A 20,796-nucleotide genomic window follows, 5' to 3' on the forward strand; every position below is an offset into this window, starting at 1 on the left:
AATTGCTCAACTTATCTTGTGGCCATCTTTGTTGTCCTAAGTACCTTGAGGATGGCAAGATAATGAGCAATGCAAAGTGTACTTATACATGCTTTGCTCTATACCTCTGTTAATGCTTTGTTAAAGACTTGCTACTATAACATAGCTTGTCAACTTCAGAACAGAATCTATGGCTGTTGAATGAACTGTGCCTTTAAAGATTTACCATCATCTTTTCCAACTGAAGAATCTATTGGAGATGAAGGTAAGTTCAAAGTTCTTTGGGAAAAATATACCATTGTGTTGACACACTGAAGCAGATGGATGGCAGAAAATGTTGGCCCATTTTCAGATTTTTAACTCTTTTACAGATTCGGAAGTGGAGTGATTTATAAGGTCCAGAATCAAATATGGTTAGAATATAACAGTAATGTGATCAGCTTAAAAGAAAAGTGGACTCAGAAATGTGAATTTGGTCCCCTATGTGACCTATGAGCATTTCTAACTTCCTAAGAAGATGTTTATCTAAAAGGCTCCTATAATGCTAATTACCAAGTCTGGTGAAGAAAATTTCCCAAACTTTTAACAATGTTTGTTATATAAGGCCTGCCAAATTTAGTGTTACATGAACATTGCCAGTGGATATGATCATGACAGGATACTCACAACATGAAAAGAGAGCTGTGAAGAAGATTAAACAAGATTTATCTTCAACACAAGTGGTGATGCAAGTAAATGATTGAAGTGAAGAACATTATGTTAATCAGGTATATTCAAGAAGATACTAGAACATTTACCTAACCAAAATAAGAGCAGTATGGAGAAGGACAATGGCAGCAGAGTAATAAAAAAATAACCAATAATGTCGGGGAGCTTGACTTCACAAGACCAGTGACCACCACAATGATGCTCACTCGATTTTGACACAGTGCAACTCTTCACCTGTAAAGCTTTCAATCACTTCCTGACCACCCCTATAATGCTGACAAGCTAAAATATAAAATCATAAATGTCCCATGTTTTCTATTTGCTGAAATATCATAATATTTAGCAAATCAAAAACAGTGTCCCCTCCCACCACTTCCATTTTGGGAACTACTTGCTTATGAGCATCTACTTTGCTCTATAAAAAAGCTTAGAACATCCCCTAATAAAGGTTTCTCAGCCTTTGGAAAGCATTTACATGAAAACCTTCTACCTGTGGTAGAATCAACCCAGAAAGGTAAGAAATAACAGAATACCGCTTACTAACTAAAGTGTTATAAATTATAGTGAAATTATATGATACTGATATAGTAAACTGACAATATTTTGTTATTTTAAAATGCAATAACAGAATACCGCTTACTAACTAAAGTGTTATAAATTATAGTGAAATTCTATGATACTGATATAGTAAACTGACAATATTTTGTTATTTTAAAATGCATATATAAAATGTAAAACATATTTGTTTTACATCCTGTATAAGCAAACTGTGACAAGGCTTTAGTAAATTAAGGTGAGTACAAACTTCATAAGTAGAAGAGATCATTGTTTTCTATACTTTTATTTAGCATTCCACGTTTTAAGAAAAATAATTGAAATTTAAGAACTTACTTAATAGTCATAACATACATGTATAATAACTAAAATGTGACCAAATCTTACAAAATATTAGTCTACTAGAACAAAGCCAAGACAGGTCATTTCATAAGGATCAGTTTTATACTATTGGATACAGTAACATAAGTGCACATACATCGTGTCATTGCAACTTCTGTAATGTTAGTTAAGCTTGGCTCAAAGGTCAACAAAATGAAAATAATATATTATACATATATATATAAAATTACGAGATTTTAAGCTATTTAGACTACACATTTCTGGTTTCTTGTTATAATCTGTAGTTATTCCAAAACAAAAAAAGAGTATCTTATGTCTATTTCCCAATTTCCTTATAGTGGTTTAGAGGTTGGTCAATATGACCATACACATAAATACAATAGTGAAAGTAGCAGATAAAATAGTCTTTCTAAAAAAACATTTAATAATTAACCTGAAAGCTGTAGAGACTTTACGTGAAGCTTCACAATGTTTTGACATATATTTTACTCTTCAAACCCAAATCAAGTTTCATATTGGATAGTCAACATTTCGAAAAACAACATGCATAAGCAAATTATATAAAAATCTTAAAACTTAATCTGACGTAATCTCCATTAATTAAAGATTGAATCATATTTTAACCAAATACAACTACAAATGAACAATTATGTACCATCAATGGCAACTAACACTGCTGTTTGCCCTTTGTTTTCATGTTCCTTCATAATTGAATCTACTTCTTCATTTACGCTCAAACCATTCCTGAGCATCCACTCTCTGTTTCCAATTAGCACAAAGTAGCTCTTACTTCTTTGTTCTCTACTGTTGTTAGCTTGCTCTAAAGCAAATATAAAATAACTTTTACTAGCAACATAGTAACTACACTGTCTCATTTTCTAATACGTATTTGTCAAAACTGAACAGCTGATGAGCAACTCTAGAAGAAATGATTATTTAAGATTAACTAATAAGCATATTACTTTGAAATGAAGACCTAAAATACAGAAAGACTTAATTATAACTTTCAAGAATAATCGAGTTAAGAAGAAGGGTAATTCACCCTATGCATTCATCAAAATTAATTTCATATTAAAAATCCAGAATAAGCAAGTTTAAGTTTGTAAAATAAAACTGTACTATCACACCTTTTACAGTATTTAATACTTTCACAATCTGAAAGTGAAAGATAATACTTTAGGATAGCATTAAAATAACCAATAACTACCAGTCAAATCATAATAGCAAAACCAACGTTGAAAAAATATCACCTTCTAGCTATAACACAAGTTTTCATTTTTCAATACATTGTCATAAAATTTTCTATCATTATATTTTATATTCCTGCATAAACAACTGTCGTATGATTCAAGTTATACTTAAACTTGAGTACTAAAATAATTATAAAAAATTATTTATTACAAACCTCTAACTGAAATTTCCTTTCAATGCAAAGTAATTTAAACAAATAAAACAATGCTAAAAATGTCTTGATTTCTTTTCATTAAATGCAGTATTTGTACTGCTTATCAGAATCATAAATAAAAAGGAAAAAAATACTGCTTGAAGATAACACGATTTATACTTGTGCAAACAATTTTACTTTGAACTTGTACTGACTATAAATTGGAGTCAACAGTTTCTCTTGTGCAAGTGATGCATATTCTCACAAACATTTATTACTTTCTGTTAAAGACTGCCATTAATTCCAAATTTATACTGTTATCACATCTAATACATACACTTTACATTCAGGAAGTTTTGTGCAAAATGATCCTACTTATCTTAGGTTAAGTACAAATTCATATCAGTATTACATTTGTATTTGTGGATATTATGTTGACTTGCTTAATGAAGCTTTATACAAGCTTTTCAGTGTAGTAAACTAACATTGATTTTAATGTACAAATTTGTAAATGCACACCTTTTTTTATCCATTAAAAAACAATATTCTACAGGCAGCTGTTTGAGCTAGTAATAAGTAATTATATCTTCATACCTCATTGTAAGAAACTGTGGAAAAAGTGAAAGTTTCCAAAAATAATTTTTATGTGAAGTACTGCACAGATAAAAAGTGCTCAGATTGTGTTTTTAGTCATATAAATTTGTATAATAATGTATAGAGCTCAAAACTTTTATAATTCTTACTGACAAAAACTGCAATACTTTTATATATCAAATGTGCTACCCATTGCTGAAAAGACAAGTTTCTAGGAACTCTAGTTTTTAGTACATTTAACAATTACAACAATAGATATAATCAGATCCTCATGTACAGTCACACTACAAACAGAAGCACTCTTGTTGGGAGGCAAACATTTTTATTTCAAATTGAGTTCTGTTATAAAGAAACAGTTGTTGTACATGGAATGTTTTTTCAAATTGCCTAAACCTTAAATACACAAACTGTGAAATATATTTATGGATTTGACCAAGTTTGTGTAATGTTAGAGTAATGAAAATAATAAAGTTTTACTTAAAAGAAAACTTTTCACCTTCATTTAGAGGAGATTTTAAGAGTTATGTAAACAAAATATCACAACTGTAAGAAGTAAAAAGTGTTTTTCATCTTAACAAAAATACATCCCTGCACTCAAACTAGTCAGTCTGAGTCACTATGACAATTGAACAATTTCACAAATAAATCTTTAGTAAATATAGTTAACTTACAACAAGTGAGATTTTTGTACAGTAAAGACTTATGTTTCCTAAAAGTTTGCCAAATTTCACAAAGATACATGTATTACAATGAAAGACATCATACATATAGTTTCACAAATAGAAGTCATTCTTACCTGGACCATTCAAACTTTTGAGTAAACTGTTTGCTAAGTTTGTAGCACTATTATAGTTACTTATCATACTACTCCCATGGTCCACCACCACATCTCCTATACGGATGTGGTACTGTTGGTCTGGTGACAAAGACCCATTTCCAACATTAACCATCTTCTCTGCGTCCTCTGCTGCTTTCAACATTGGCTCGATGTTAGATATCTTACATCGAAGACCACAACCAGGTACAGCAGAAAACTCTTCACATTTTCCAAATGTTTGTACCTGTAATGTCTGGTCATTTTTCAGGAGAGAGTGTGAAAAACAGAGAGAGAAAAAATAAAATATACCATAATGCAGTGGTGTCTCAAACAATGAAATTAAAAACACAATACTTGTACAATTTATATATATATATATATATATATACAAATTACTTTGGTATGATGTACATACAAACATATGGATGTTAATAGTGTATTTCTTCAAAAGTAAGAGTCACAAATATTGATTGAGACTCAACTTTCTGCCATTAAATAGTCAACTATTTTAAAATGGTAGTGTGTAAGATAGAGAATAAACAATTAAGATGACAAAAATGGCAAGCCATGAGATAATGTCATTTTAAAAAGCAGAACTATATAAGGAAGGTTCCACATAATTATGTTCTATTAATGCCACCAATTGTTTTTGAAACATAACTAACATGAGTGGCTGTATTTTGATCCAGGTTATGAGTTATTTTTCACTCTGTAATCACTATCATGATGCACTATTCTCTCTTACTGTCATAAATAGGTTTCTGCAAGCTTAGTTAACATGTTACGATTTTCTAATAGCCAGAATTGCCAATATTTCTTGAAATAAAAAAAAACAGCTATTAAGATGTACATTTAATTAGATACTTTTTAAGTTTCAAACTTTTCTTCATCTTTTTACATTGGCTGTATTAAATCCCATCACATTTAACTTCTGTTCATGTACTACTACCAGTTCTTGTCCCTTGAAAGCATAACACCAGTTTAATGCAGAACTTTATATAATTCTCTCTAACAATATCTAACTTTAGCTTAACATCTGACATGAATCAGTACAACATGTTAATGTCTAACTACAGAATCATGTAGCAGGATAGGATAAGGTACAGCAAACAACTAACAATATTGTATAGAGTTACATTTATCAAGAACATTAATGTTAGGAGTATTATACTTTAAAAACTTAAGAGGCATAATACTATAGTCTTATAACAAGTGCAATTATAATGATTTTTTGCCAATTTCTAAAAGATGTTTAGACCATAACAAATTATTGTCATATCAAATGTCTTACATATGCAAGGTTCCAACTATCACTAAATTTGTTGTATCCCAATTACCTGATAAGCCCTGGATTGATCAAAATACACTGTTGGCTAAATATATATAATATTGTATGGCTGGAATACTATTATTATATACTCTTCTAGGTCTTGAAAATCTCAGAGTACAAGATTAAGAATGTAATGTTTCCAGAATGTAATAGGCCTAATTGTAATGTCTTATTACAAATATAACTAATTATTCTTCACCAATCTGTAAAAGATGTACAAACCAGAACAATACTGTATGATAAATAGTAGAAACAACAACCTAACTGAAGTTAATGTTAAATTTAATTCAATTAATTTTTTTAAAACTCAGAATGAACTATGTCAAACAGAACTAATCTATCTATTCTTTATGACACATTCACCAGAAATAACAAATAAATTTAATCCTTAAGAACTAGTCACAATGTACAGGTATTCAAAAATGCAGTAATAATAAAAATTAAGAAAATTACCAATAATGTTAAATATGATAAAATAATTAACAAAGTTATGTAAATAAATTAATGATGTAATGTTATTTTACATAAAAACTGTTAATCAATGTTATTGACCTTGTAACCATCATTTTCCATATTATAATTTTTAATATGTTTTATACATTTTCATGAAATTTGCAAAGCTTGCAGCAAACATAACAAATATTTCATACACAAAACATCCACTTTTTTTAATGAAAAATGTTTGGTAAAGATTTGACATCAAATACAGGGAGTCAATATTGACTGCTTTGAGTGCAAAGCTATTTTCATGTTAAGATTAGAAATACATTTCTTCATCTGAAAATATTCAAATTTCATTTTCACAACCTTTAAGTCTTTTCAACAAAATATCCAATGTTCTCTTTCAGTAAGACTATATTTTATATTAGTTTTTCTACCCTAACTATTTAGAATCAGCTAAACTGACATACCTCATAACCACAATTACAAATATATGAAAATCTTTTGCAGACAAAAAAGAATTTTTATCAAGTAAATATCAAAGTAAATATCAATTTTTTTTAATGCAAAATTTCATCTGTTATTTTCTGTATTACAACTATATAGTTATACAACTAACCAAAGGTTGTTTAATTTTATTGTCTTCATAACCACCATACAAAAATAAATCTAAATTATCCTTTCTTTCTTCCTAAAATGACTGCTGATTGTAACAGAAAACTACAACTGATTATCTTAAATAGCTTAAGGCTCTTAACAGAAAAGACATGAGGAGTTTAACAGTATTTTACTAATGGCAGAAGTTTCAACTATGGCATAATAAAATAATTTTCAGTGTACAAAAGTTGCCTGAAAAGTAAACTTATAAAACTGTTATTAATTTGATGCTTGCCAAGATGCTGCACTTGAATCTATTCATTCTTTTTATTTTATCCATAATACATGTAGAACTTAAGGAATCTGTTACATCACATACTGAAGACTACACTGACCATGTCTTAACAATCAAATTATTACTGTTACAGCAAACTATAAATATAATTTAGTGATAATTTGAACACTGTATGTTTTAGAATAATTTCAGTTATTGGGTGCCACTAAGACAACATTTTAAATTACCTAATAGAACAAACATATGGAATATACCAGTCTTAAATACCATGTAATGTTGAGAAAATGTGTGGCATTAGTTTCCATTCTGTACTTAAATGTAAAACATGAAGTAATATTTTCTTTGAAAACTAAAATTCACATAGAAAGTAAAAAATAAAATGCATGATGTTAGTATTATGGTGTAAAAAAACTAAAAGTAAAGCAACAAAGCAATTAGACTTAAAGCATGTATTCAAAATCATGCTAGACTATTATAGGTGGGTTTTCTTCCCTGCATTCTGCTAATTAGCTTATTATAAATTCAAAACAAAAAATGTTAAAGAACAACAAAATTTGAGATCTTATGTCTCCTACAATTCATTATTTAGTAATATATGAAGTCTATTGAAGTCATAAAAGCAACTAAAAACATCATCTGAAATGTTACTTGTACACAGCATGAAAACATTTGATGGTACAGTGTTAAATGCTGAAAGTCAATAGAAATTAAATAAAGCCTAACATGTTAAAACATACATTATACTGTAAAAGTTCTCTCACAAACTCTTGTCAATTCATCATGAATTTTAAGTGAAAAGTCAGTGTAAACATCTGAGTTACAATTAAAATCTGTAGTAAAGATGATAACTTAATAACATGGCCTCATTCTTTCTAATCTTAAAGTGAAATACAGTTAAAGAACTACAAGAGGTTAGCTGTACTTTATAAAAATGATTCACACATGCTAGTTCCCTGATCTGCCACTATAGAAGCAAGCTATGACAAGTTTAGCAATTTTTTACTCAATTCAAGGTAAATTTCAAACCAGTCAACAATAAATTGTTGCCACAGGTAGACTTATGGTAGGAGTGGTAGTGAGAACTTGTTCAGAAAGGAGGTATTCAAGATTGTTAAATGATGTGTCAAAGGACGTTCCAAGTATTCCACTACAAAACAAACACCTATATCCATAATTAGTAAACTTGTGGACAAACGCATTCTCATATCAATGTACTCTTATCTTGTTCAAGATTGGGTGTATGAGTAGCTTATATCCTACATCCAACACAACAGTGATTTTTTGTGTGTACTAGAGATCAATTAATAATGAATTATTAAAAACAAACACAGAATGGTTCACCTCACTTTCTGCGAGACAAAATGTTATGGTTTGTCAGCTTTGGCTATAAACCCATCTATTTAGCCCAAGTATCTGAAACAGTTGGTATGAATGATGTTTTAACAGAGGGTTGTAATCCAGATAAACTCTCCTCAGAAATGTATATGAGATGTTGTTAAGGGTTAATTTTATAAATAACGTGTGAGAGTAAAGTTTAAAATGTATTTTTTGTTGAAGTTTTGTTGCAGTTTTTACCATTAAAAAAGGATTACAATTTACTTCTGATTTAGTAAATAATTTCTTTGAACACTAAATGTTAGGTCTATGTGACAATCATACAGAAATATCAAAGGATTCATAAAAATAAATTTAAAATGTCATCATGTAAAATATTATGTGCATGATATTTCTCTGCATTTGAGCAGTCACAAGGTATAGACGTGTAATGTGTCTGAAATGGTGAAATAAATAATATTTTTATGATAATTTCAATAAGAAAACAATTTACTCTTATTTTATAAAGAATGAAAACTTTTAGGTAGTTCCAAAGTACTCACTTCTTTCACAAATTTAGTAATTGCCACAGCTATAGGGTGTTCACTGTTTGTCTCAGCTGTACCAACCAATGCAAGCAATTTTGGTAAAGGACATATTTTTTCTTCCACAAATATACAAATACGTGTCATCACAGGTACACCATTAGTAATTGTCCCAGTTTTGTCAAAAACAACACTTTTCACCTATACAAGAAAAATATTTCAAGTTTAGAAAAAGACTTAAAAGTAATTAATCTGCAGTTAGGATCATTAATGTACTGCAACCTGTTGCCAAGTTTAGTGCTTTGAAAATATCTCATTGTTATATTTACTTAAAATTTTTTTCAGAAATGTATGAAATGGTGAATTATCTATTGAAATAGCTGTTTATATTTTCTTAACTACAATGATAATAAAAATATGTAGCAATTACTCAGTTAATAATAAACTCAGCTGCTTTACTATGATTAGCTTAAAAGTCAAACAAGGATAAATAATGAAATATTGTACCTTTTTCTTTGTTTAAAGAATAAAAGACCACAATGAGAATGCCTGAAACCAGGTATGTCATGCAAGTTTAAAAGTCTTAAGAAATTAAAAAATAAATACATTCTGATTGCAAGGTGAAAAACATTGTAAGTATACCTTGTGCAATACTTCTAGTGGCTCAGCACCTTTGATAAGAATACCATTTAGAGCACCTACTCCAGTTCCTACCATCACTGCTGTGGGTGTAGCTAGACCTAGAGAGCATGGGCAAGCTATAGATAACACTGTAAGAGCACACTGGAAAGCAAACTGGAAAATAATTTCAGAATCTGTCATTTCTGTGTGCTGAAAAAAAAAACAAAAGAAAACCATGAATAGATGCAAATTAACACAGAAATAGTTATACAAGATTTACATTTACAGCCATATCTCTCACTGCAGAAGTTACACTAACAGACTACTTCTGATGCCATTGAAACAACCCATCCAATCAAACCTGTTCTAGAAACAAAGTCAGTACTGAAGCAGAGCCTTATGGTCTACTTTATATAACATTAGTGTGTAGAAGATTCAGAAAAATAAAACTTTACAAAGATTTGGCATATACTTTGGTAGAAGATATCCTTAGATTGGCTTATGTGGTTATTTATCAGTAAACATACTTTATATACTGCTCATTTACTTGTCTTAAAACTTCAAATGAATTGAACAAACACATTAAGCACAAAAGACACTTATTCTAACTCTCAATGCCAAATAACATTATTACAGCAAACAATATCAGAGCTACAGAATTAGTGAAATTTGCTATTTAACACTCCTACGAAAAGACGTTTCTAGTCCCGATTTCTCCAAGCCCGTTCCCCTGGCTGTGGTTTCGCTAGATAGTAGATAGGGACAGTGGGAATCTCGTTAATCCATTCATTAATGGATTTAAATGGCAATTTCATTTAAATACAAAATTATTAGCCTAATATTAATAACCTTTCAAGTTGCTCTGGGGCCTATTACGCCCCACTTTTCGTAGGAGTGTTAATTAACTGTTGGACCTTTTAACCGATTATATTCAATTAACCATGAGACTATATTCCTATTTTGGATTTTTTGAAAGAAATATTTTACTTACTCGTTGTTAAATAAGATAGTCATCATCCAGTAGTAAAATATTTACTACTTGACATGAAAACTATGATGATACCTCTTTTCAAAGATTAAAATGATTAAAATGAAGAAAAGTGAAATTTAATACAAAGTGTTAAAATTATAGTAAAGAAATATATTTAATTATAGGCATTTTGGAATCTTTTCATAATTCAACAACTGCTGTGAATAACAAATATTTTGAAGTAAAAAACACCAAAAGACTTTAAATGAGAAGATTTTCATACAAACAGAAGTTTAGAGAGAAAATAATAAAATATTTAATGCATTTATGTTTTACAAGTTGGAAATAATAATAAAAAACAGCTTAAAGATTACTTTATTTGGTAGGCAGTGTTTAAAAGACACAATGATAGTCATACATTTATTTTTCAATCACTTTCATCACTTCATATCTAGCTAAGCAGTAATGAAAAACACCTGTTAATGTAAGTAGAATACACATTTTTTTTTGACAGAATAAATACAGTGTTAGATTATTGTAACTTTTTTATTAAGACAATCTTACTCTTGTAACATTGGTTACATCTGTAGCTTGTAATAAATAAAGACTATATTAAGAATGACCACTAAACCACATCCTCAGAATCATAAGCTGTGTGTATACTGTTGAATAAAGTGGCACTCACAGAAGTATTACTAGCTAATGCTGTATACTGTTGCAGTAAAGTAGCACCTGCAGAAGTATTACTAGCTAATGCTGTATACTGTTGCAGTGAAGTGGCACCTACAGAAGTATTACTAGCTAATGCTGTATACTGTTGCAGTAATGTGGCACCCACAGAAGTATTACTAGCTAATGCTGTATACTGTTGCAGTAACGTGGCACCCACAGAAGTATTACTAGCTAATGCTGTATACTGTTGCAGTAAAATGGCACCCACAGAAGTATTACAAGCTAATGCTGTATACTGTTACAGTAAAGTGGCACCCACAGAAGTATTACTAGCTAATGCTGTATACTGTTGCAGTAAAGTGGCACTCACAGAAGTATTACTAACTAATGCTGTATACTGTTGTAGTAAAGTGGTATCTACAGAAGTATTACAAGTTAATGTGTTATGTGTGAATTCAGTTGGTATGTAACTAAGCCTGAACATGATTGTTTGAGTTATGCCAAACTTGCCAATGGCATTATAATGTAACAATTAGTCCTACTCATTAGTGGAGACTGGCTCAACAGTTGGTGGTAAGTGCTGCTTGTCAGTTGCCTTCTTTCTAGTTGGTAGATCAAAATTAGGAACAGTGTCAGATAGTCTTAGTGATTTTGCATAAATCAGAAGGAAAGAAACAAATAATTCCTCCCTGGTTGAAAAGGAGAGAATATTTTGTGAGAAAAACAGGAATCAAACTACAAACCTCAAATAATAAGGTAATAACTATAAATACCAATGATTCTGAACAAAAGATTTACATGTATGTATACAAAAGTTATACAAAAATGAACAAAAATGTTTAAAAGTGAGTAGTTTTTTGAGATTTGCAACCGTAATGTAAAGTACTTCATGTATCAGCCCCCAAATATAGTCTCCAATCATGTTTTCATTATACGTTCCTTGATAGCGCATTCAAAGTCCAGTATATCTCAGTGGAAGCACTCGCCTTGCCCTCTGAGTATGCTCCCATGTTCTCCTTGAATTTATTAAGATGAGCATCAAGGATATGGACTTTCAGGGACATCCTGCAGCCCATTTTGTCATAGTTCTTCACCAGCACCTCAACCAGTTCCTCATAATTTTCAGTCTTGTGATTGCCCAAGAAGCTCCAAACACTGCAACAAAGCTGCCCCAAGCTTCTTTTCCTTCCTTCTGAGCTTCTTGGGAAATTCTATGTACTCCAGGATCTTCTTTATTTGTGGTCCAACAAAGACACCAGCTACAACCTTTGCCTCAGACAGCTTAGGGAAAAAGTCTCAAAGGTACTTGAAGGCTGCAGACTCCTTAACAAGAGCTGTGACAAATTGTTTCATAAGACCCAATTTTATGGGCAATGGTGGGAACAACACCTTCTGGAGATCCTCTAGTGGCTCACACCTGATGTTGTGCCTCCCCACAGAGAACTCATTCCATTGTAGCCAGTGCTTCCTGTTGTGGTGTGCTGAGGTGTCCCTGCTGTCCCAAAGGCAAAGATAACAGGGAAAATTAGTAAAGCCTCCTTGGAGACCCATCAGGAATGCCACCATTTTAAAGTCTTCGATAACCTCCCAGCTATACGCATCATACTTCTAGGCTTCTAGTAAGGTCTTGACACTATTGTATTCCTCTTTGAGGCCCACAGAACGAGCTAGAAAATGAGATGGATACTTATTCCTGTTATGAAGCAGCATAGCTTTGATGCTTCTGCATGAGCTATCAATGAAGAGACACCACTCATTAAGAATACAGGCAATTCCAATTGCCTCGCACAGACCAGATACACTGTGGCAGAAGCAGAGCCCATCTTGACAAGTGAAGAAGGTTGAAAAATGTTGGTGACACTTCCTCTGACTTGCAACTTGCACAATTTCATCTAACAAATCCCACTCCTTAAGCCTAGATGTCAAAAGCTCGGCATCTGACTTTGTTAGACCAAGATCTCTGATCGAGTCATTGAGGTCTCTTTGGGTAGAGTAATATGTGTTTCTCTCATCATCTGCACCTATGAAATTGTAATCTGGATCTTCAATGTCTACCCCCTCTTCTGATTTGCTGCTCTCTTCTGAGGATGGCTACTTTCTCTCCAGTTGAGTGGGTAGAGAGAGCTCAGGGCAGTGTGGCAGTGGATGATGGAAGGTCCAGGTACATGACAGCAGATGTATTCTTGTCAGCTTGATGTTTGGAAGGGTCCACCTTGCAGAATTAGCAATTGCTTCAGTGGTCAGTGGGTTCATGCCAAATTCTTGGAATAGCAAACTTCATGGCTCTCTTTTCCCCTCCTTAACATCCTGTAAAAGAGTAAAATAAAACTATTATTGTCAAGAATAAATTTATTTCATTCACAATTAATGTGTAAAAGGTTCATGCAAAATATTGCGATATTTTTTCTATACTATTGGAAATTAAAAAAAATAAATTAATTGAAAAGTTTTTAAATTTTAAAAGGTATAACATTTATATTATATAAAATCTTACTATTTAAGCAAGCAAAAATTGTCTATCTTACCTTCTAGTTTGTTTGCAGTGTTCACAGGTAAAATGTGGTGCCCAGGTGTCTTAATCTTCGACAGGCATACTAGATTATGCCTTGTAGGCTTCACACATTTTAGCAGATGCAGTTATAGAGTACATCTTTACTCATCTTGATAAATTGGCTACATACATAGCAGAATGCATCTGGAGAATGTTTGCAGCTTCTTGAAGCCATCTCTGATAAAATCAGATAGGTCTGTGTGTTCACTTTGGCAGCTAGAACTAAATGGAAGTGGTGAGTGCTAAGCCCCTGTATATATATATTACTCTGGAAAGTTCTAGAAAATTCTAGATGGTTCTTGAAAATACTCGTAAGTTCTACAACATTCCAGAAAGTTCGAGAAAATTCTCTGTTAGCTACTCAGCACTGAATCTACCTGGAATGTTCTGTAAAATGGGTAAATTTGAAAATTTCATTACCCAGATCACAAAAGCAAAGTTTGAAGAGAAAAATAGGTCTTTTCCATTGACTTTAGGCATAAGCAATTGGGAAATAACACTTTCTGCCCAGTTACATGAAAAAGTAAAAATTTTATTACTTAGTGTAATTTTTCGTAAGACTAACCTTTATGCTGATTAATCACCAGCTCTACTGTGCATGTGTAACTGATATATTCTTAATTACTAAAAACATTCACACCTTTCACAACCTCTTGAAGATAACTTACAATTTCTATAACACACATTAACATACACACATGACACAAGACTATACCACATTTTGTATGACTTGCACACAGCTGCATAACCACAAACTAGCTGCATAATAACAGCACGAGTTTTTATACACAAAGTCAAATCTAGGCCAGTGTTACCAAATGTACCACATTTTACTTAATTATGACTAATGGTTTGAAACTGTTTGTTACTTCATACAAAAACTTAAAAAAATTGTTAAATTCCTGCTGATGGTTGAATTGCATTAAGTAAGTCTTAAGATCTTTTATGTTATTGTTTTAAGCTGTTTTTACTTTATTTAAGGATTGCATAATTTTAATTTTTCCTGCATAATCAATAAATAATTTTTTATTCATAATTACTACATATTTATCAATTTTATGTTAGTTGCATAATATTAATTTTTTTGCTGCATAAAAATTGGGACCCTGAGTATATAATATCAATTGTGTCAATGTTTGTATTATAACTATGACAGTTGAATACCAGACCCTCGATACTAAACATTTTTTTTCAAACCGAAAACATAGAAAATAATTAATAATAACAAATTATCTGGTTGCCAAGAGTATATAAAAATCTACTAAATATGTTAATAGCATCAAAAGTAAACATGAAAAGATTGTTAGTGCTTCACAATTAATACAAAAAACTAAAAGATAGACAGAAAGGAAAAAAAAATGTACTCTACACTTACACCTTTTTTGTGAAATTTTCTGATGACTTCTACACTGTTATACCCAACAATAACCCATGCCAATAGTGTGAAGACAGCCACTGCCACCACAGATGGTACAAAGTAGCCAGCTATTTTGTCTGCTAATTGCTGAATTGGAGCCTTAAAAAAAAATTATAGATGACTTATGTATATAGAAAAACACATCAAATCTTACAAATCCTACTGGGAAAATGTTTAATAAAGACACAGTTTATTGCATGTAAAGGAACAATATTTATTTTTATTACAGCACTGACAGATGTTATCAATGTATTACTTCAGAAGGATGGTGCTCCTTCACACTGGAGCCTTAGCATATGAAACACATGATGAAACATTCCTCAATAAGTTAATGTGATTAAGTAGGAAGGCCCAAAAATCTGTTCTTCACATAATCTGGAGATTATGCCTACAGCTTTCTCTTTTTTTGGAATACAGCTGATGTTCACAAAGTTGTCAATAACAACAATTTTGCATAAATATATCCAAATAACTGTACAATGTTGAAAAGCACTTCACAGGAGAATGTCTACAAACTGGACATTCTGAGTGTCACATTTTGTCACAATGAACTATGGTAAACATACACTGTAAAAACAACTTTAAACACTATTCTGGCCCCTGAAACACTGTCAGTCTCTATGTCAAAACGTTCTCCAATATGATTTTTCAAACATGTTTTCAATATTATTGGATACTGTGTACATGCAACATACATCATTCTCTTACACCTAAGCAAATTGTTTTATTTAGAATTATAGATTTATGTTGCATACCATCAACTTTTAAGAACTTTTCTGGTCTGAATGGGGAAATTATTAAGATTCAATCAAAGAGAAAAACATTGACAATATTTTCTTATGCAAGTAGTTTAACAATCCTACCAAAAGCATTGAAATATCATACATTTAAATTTTGTATAATTTTTCACCTCTCTGATTTTCTAATAATTTGAAAAAACGTGTCACACCTTAATTTTTACAAAACATACAAAGCTTCTCTTTTAACTAATCACAAAACAATTAAAAAAAACTGAAATAGAAATAATGATGACAATAGTTCCATAAAAATAAGGTTCAGATTGCAATTTATCTCAGATAGTCACTACGTTGCTACAATGCAAGGCAGTCTATAAGGTAAGTAGAAAGAATGCAGTTAGGACTATTTTATATAAGAGCAGAGAAAATAACTAATAAAGGGTACTTGAAGTGATAATTTATGTGGTGTTAACAATGTATGAAAGGGTAAGTCAGACAGACTAATATATAGAATTAATAAAGGCATTTAAAGAAAAAGGTCATAATTAATTAATTCTGTCAGGGATACTATAAAGAAAAAACTGTGGAGACGAAATTACAAAGCAGGTTATTAAAACCGGATGTTAGGCTTAGGTTAATACGTAATGACCAGTAGGTGATTTGGTCGGATTTGTCAGATCAACGTGAAAAGCTTTTTGTTGTTTTGTAAAATTTGTTGTGCATACTGGAGGGTTTTACACATTTTGATAAAAGTTAAAAAAAAAAATGACCTTTACACTCTAGATACAAGTAAGAAAATATACTTTTATTTAAACCAACATTTTGCTTTTGCAGCTTCTTCAGGGTTATTATACATAACTGTTTGATATTCAAATTTCATTAAATTATAAAACTGCTTGTAATGTTCAATTTCTCGAGTCTGTCATAATGTGTGTGCAACAATGTACAAAATATCATTGTTTCATTTTTTTTTCAATATTATAGTAGTTATAATACTAATTACGTAGCTAACAAACATATGAGATGTATTACTTTAATAAAATATATAAACATAATAAAAAGAGCCATAACACGTTTTATGATTAACTGAAAACAAGGAGAAATTAAAAGCTTCTAAGAAACAATAATTTGTGGAAAATATACAAAACTTACTAGCAATGTTAAAAATATAAATATTTTAAAATAGGTTGAAAATGCTATATATAGTATCTGTTGGAAAGAACATTATAAAGCTAAAGTACAAAACACCTTAGAAACTGGGCAAAAAAACAAGAGAAATCACTGTTGATCCCCCAGACAACGTTCATCTAATTTGTACTAACCTACACCCAGTACAAGATACAAATCACCAAGAAGGTAATCATAATCACCAATTTGACTCACAGATATATAAACCAAAGGCATCAAAAGCCACAGAACAAAACATCTTTCCCACAGCACCTGATAAAAACTATTTTAACTACACACAAAAATCAATGATAAAACAACTTGAATGCATGACAATAATCAAAAAGCAAACAGATAAGAGAAAGGTTTTTGTTGTTTGAATCAAAAGCAATTACCAAGTTAAATTAAAGAAGAATACTTTCAACACACTTCTATTTATGCTACATTAAAAAAACATTTCAACAAAGAGGGTCAAAGAAGAAGCCAAAAATATACTTAAGCATCGAAAAGAATAAAGTGCTCTTCCAAAAAAAATTACTAAAAGAATTGAAACCCTCCCATATCCATATACCCGAATTATGTCCCTAAAGACTATAAACAAAATCTACCTTTAACACCCATAGTATCAGAATATGACTCTGCAACAGAAATTACATCCTTGTTACTAAATCAGCTGTTTAAACCATGTACAAGTTCCACACTTAAACAATACTAAAGACCTATTAGAAAAGATACTTTTCTACACAAACAACATTTACTGACTCCCATTTTATTTTCCTTAGACATAATTGCCTTGTACCCATCCATATCCATACAAGAAAGCACACAAAGTATCATTAAATTAACTTCACATCTTCACTTGATCAAAATATGTTTCCAGAGAACATCATACTAGATACCATCCTTACAATGCTCAATTTTGCCCTACACAACAGTTAAATTTGTTGAGACCTTGTGTAAACAACAAAAATAGCAGCAATGGGTAACAGGGTAGCAGTCATATTTGCTATAATTTGCATACACCAGAAACCAAAGCCTTTGACACGTATAAACAAAAAACAGGCTTAGTACCAGAAGTGTGGAACAAATACATCGATGACATATTTGGTATTTAGAATCATGGATAAAAAACACTACAGCAGTTTTACTATTTCTTAAACAACTTTAACCCACAAGTTCACACTAAAACTACATAATGCAGAAGGATACTTAATATTGTTAAATGTAGCCCTAAAAATTCAAGACAGATAAATACAGAGCTGCATACACAACAAAAAACACAAGAAACCACTATTTCTTCATTACAAATCACCCCATCCAGAACGAGTCAAAAGGGGAACCATAATAGGAAGATTAGAGAAAAAACCTAAACTGCTCCATGCAGAATGCCGTACAAACAGCACAAGATGATTTTAAAACACTGTCATTGCAAAATGGATATCCCTAATGTTATATCAACAATATTTTTAAGTCACAAAAAATAAAAGAATTACAACAGCAACACATCCAAAAATAACAAAGGCACACACGAAAACACCCACAATAAAATTTCCTTCATAAACAACAAATTTACAAACAAGGTTCATAAAGTCATTAACCAATCCCAATTGACAATCAACATAATGCAAAAACCAGTTAAAACACTAAAAAATATTAGTTTACTCTTAATTTTCATAAATAAAATGTGCCAAAAAGCAATGCTATGCCAAAGAAAATTGAGCAGAACAAATGTACCACATCAAAAAAACATGGTCTACCAAACCATTTGTAATATATGTGGAGATGTTTGTACAGGAGAAACTGGAAGACCTTTTCACACAACTATCTCAGAATACATCAGAATGAACACAACCAACTAAAAACTTTCTATATAAATAATGAACCCCAACACTGAAAACCCAAACCCATTTAAAGTTTCTAAATTACAAAACAAACAACAAAGATTTTAAAGAGAGAAAATATATGGAAGCTACATACATTAATGAAAAAAATTCATAAAATTAACAGAGACAATGGATAGTACACAGAACTAAACCATCATTCATAATACAACACATTGTACAAATACAGTAAACATTACTATTTTCAGTTTAACAATTGCATGCTCTGGTGTATCACAGTCTTATAATTTGTTTTTAACACTGCTAGCAAGCTTTATATCCTTTCCACTTATTATTCTCTCTTTTAATATCTGTTTGTGTGTTTTCAAATAATCACAAATGATATGATGGTTCTCTACTTCATTTTTTATATTTTATTCTAGTAATACATGTCATGTTTCTATAGCTACATAGTACTATAACTATTATAATATTAGAATAATAATGAAAGTATAAAATTTTATATATTGTTAAATGCATGTTATGACATAAAAAATATAAAATTACAAGCATTTTTATAATTCACCAAATACTCGACTATCAAACAGTTACATATATTAACATTGAAGAAGCTGTAAAGGTAAAGCATTGGTTCAAATAGAAATATATTTTTTTACATTTATCTGGGTGTAAAGGTTGTTTTTTCTTAACTTTTCAATAGGAAAAGGAAGCTTTTGTAATAGATGGCTCATATTTAAACAGAATAAAGACTGGCTTGTTTACTGGGGCTGTTAAATACTCAACTGTAAAAACAGATTTAAATTAGGATTCGAAGGTGATGAGAGCCAGGATAATGAATAAAAAGCAAGATTTATAGAAAACTATAGTGTAAAAAAAATTACAAAAGTAGTTTTAATAGTAGGCTGAACTATTATTACTGTAATGCTAGAGTATAATAAATAAAATAAATGACTTTAGAGTACTGGTGAAAACAAAGGGTATATAGAAAATAAGGAAAACTACAAACTAGCTAAATAAGCAATTTTGACAGCAATAATTTTTCTGACATATGGGGTTATAGGTTATTTAAAAGGGATAAAATACCAAAAAGGAAGGAAGAGTGGCTTAATATGTAGAATATGAGTTAACATTATGTTCAATATGAGGGTATCACAGCCAAAAGCAATGAAGCTGAATCTACCTGTTTTCCTGTTATTTGTTAAGAGCAGAACAACATTAGTTAAGTAATTCTATAGTGAGATAACCTCATTAACAGTTCAATTAATTATCATTATGGAGAATTTTAATTTCAGGCATACAGATAAAAAAACGTTAAAGCCAAATCAACAACTATTTAGAAACTGTTCATGAAAGTGTACTTCATCGATTGGTTGGAGCAGCTACTAGAAAACAATGTTATTTCAGATTTATTGTTAACTTCTGATGAAGAAATGGTTGACAGGATGAAGGACTGAGGAACATTTGAGTGCAAGTGATTATTGTTTAATTAGGTGTTTTGTTGCATATGAAGATAAGAAAATAATATTTTGGTTACAAATTTTTCAAAAAATCAAATTTTGAAGCAAAGTAACAAAAATTTTCTGAATTAAAGATAATAATCAAATGTAGGGGAAAAAATTAAATTTTTAATTATTATCAACAGTCATTTTCCTTACAGAAAACAAAAAGATGGTTCACAAAGAGTATAGAAGGTTAGGTTTACAGAAAATCATTTTTAAACTTAAGAAGTTTAAATTGATAGTTATAAGAGGAGATTTTAAGGATTATAAAAGAACAAGAAAATTGGTCAAATGTGGAATTAGAAAATCAAACTAACTAGTTGAAAAGGATTATTTAACACTTTCACCATTGATTTGGTTGAATTAAGTTCAGAGGAGACAAAATATCTGGTTTTCCATTGTAATTTGTGAATCAAAATA

At 30.7% G+C, this 20,796-nt stretch overlaps 1 protein-coding gene across 7 annotated transcripts in view; it reads right to left on the bottom strand.

The window, feature by feature from the left end:
* The window catches only part of ATP7 (copper-transporting ATPase 1), a 133,447-nt gene that overhangs the window by 21,394 nt on the left and 91,257 nt on the right, over window positions 1–20,796 (bottom strand). For all 7 annotated transcript variants that reach the window (XM_076488765.1, XM_076488769.1, XM_076488767.1 and 4 more), the window contains 5 exons: window positions 15,091–15,231; window positions 9,544–9,732; window positions 8,920–9,102; window positions 4,359–4,632; window positions 2,240–2,404 (listed from right to left, as the gene is read on the bottom strand). In XM_076488765.1, the coding sequence (XP_076344880.1) occupies window positions 2,240–2,404; window positions 4,359–4,632; window positions 8,920–9,102; window positions 9,544–9,732; window positions 15,091–15,231 (952 nt within the window). The remainder of the gene's footprint in view (window positions 1–2,239; window positions 2,405–4,358; window positions 4,633–8,919; window positions 9,103–9,543; window positions 9,733–15,090; window positions 15,232–20,796) is intronic.

The sequence above is a fragment of the Tachypleus tridentatus genome, chromosome 2, assembly GCF_004210375.1.
Source record: "Tachypleus tridentatus isolate NWPU-2018 chromosome 2, ASM421037v1, whole genome shotgun sequence".
NCBI lineage: Eukaryota > Metazoa > Arthropoda > Merostomata > Xiphosura > Limulidae > Tachypleus > Tachypleus tridentatus.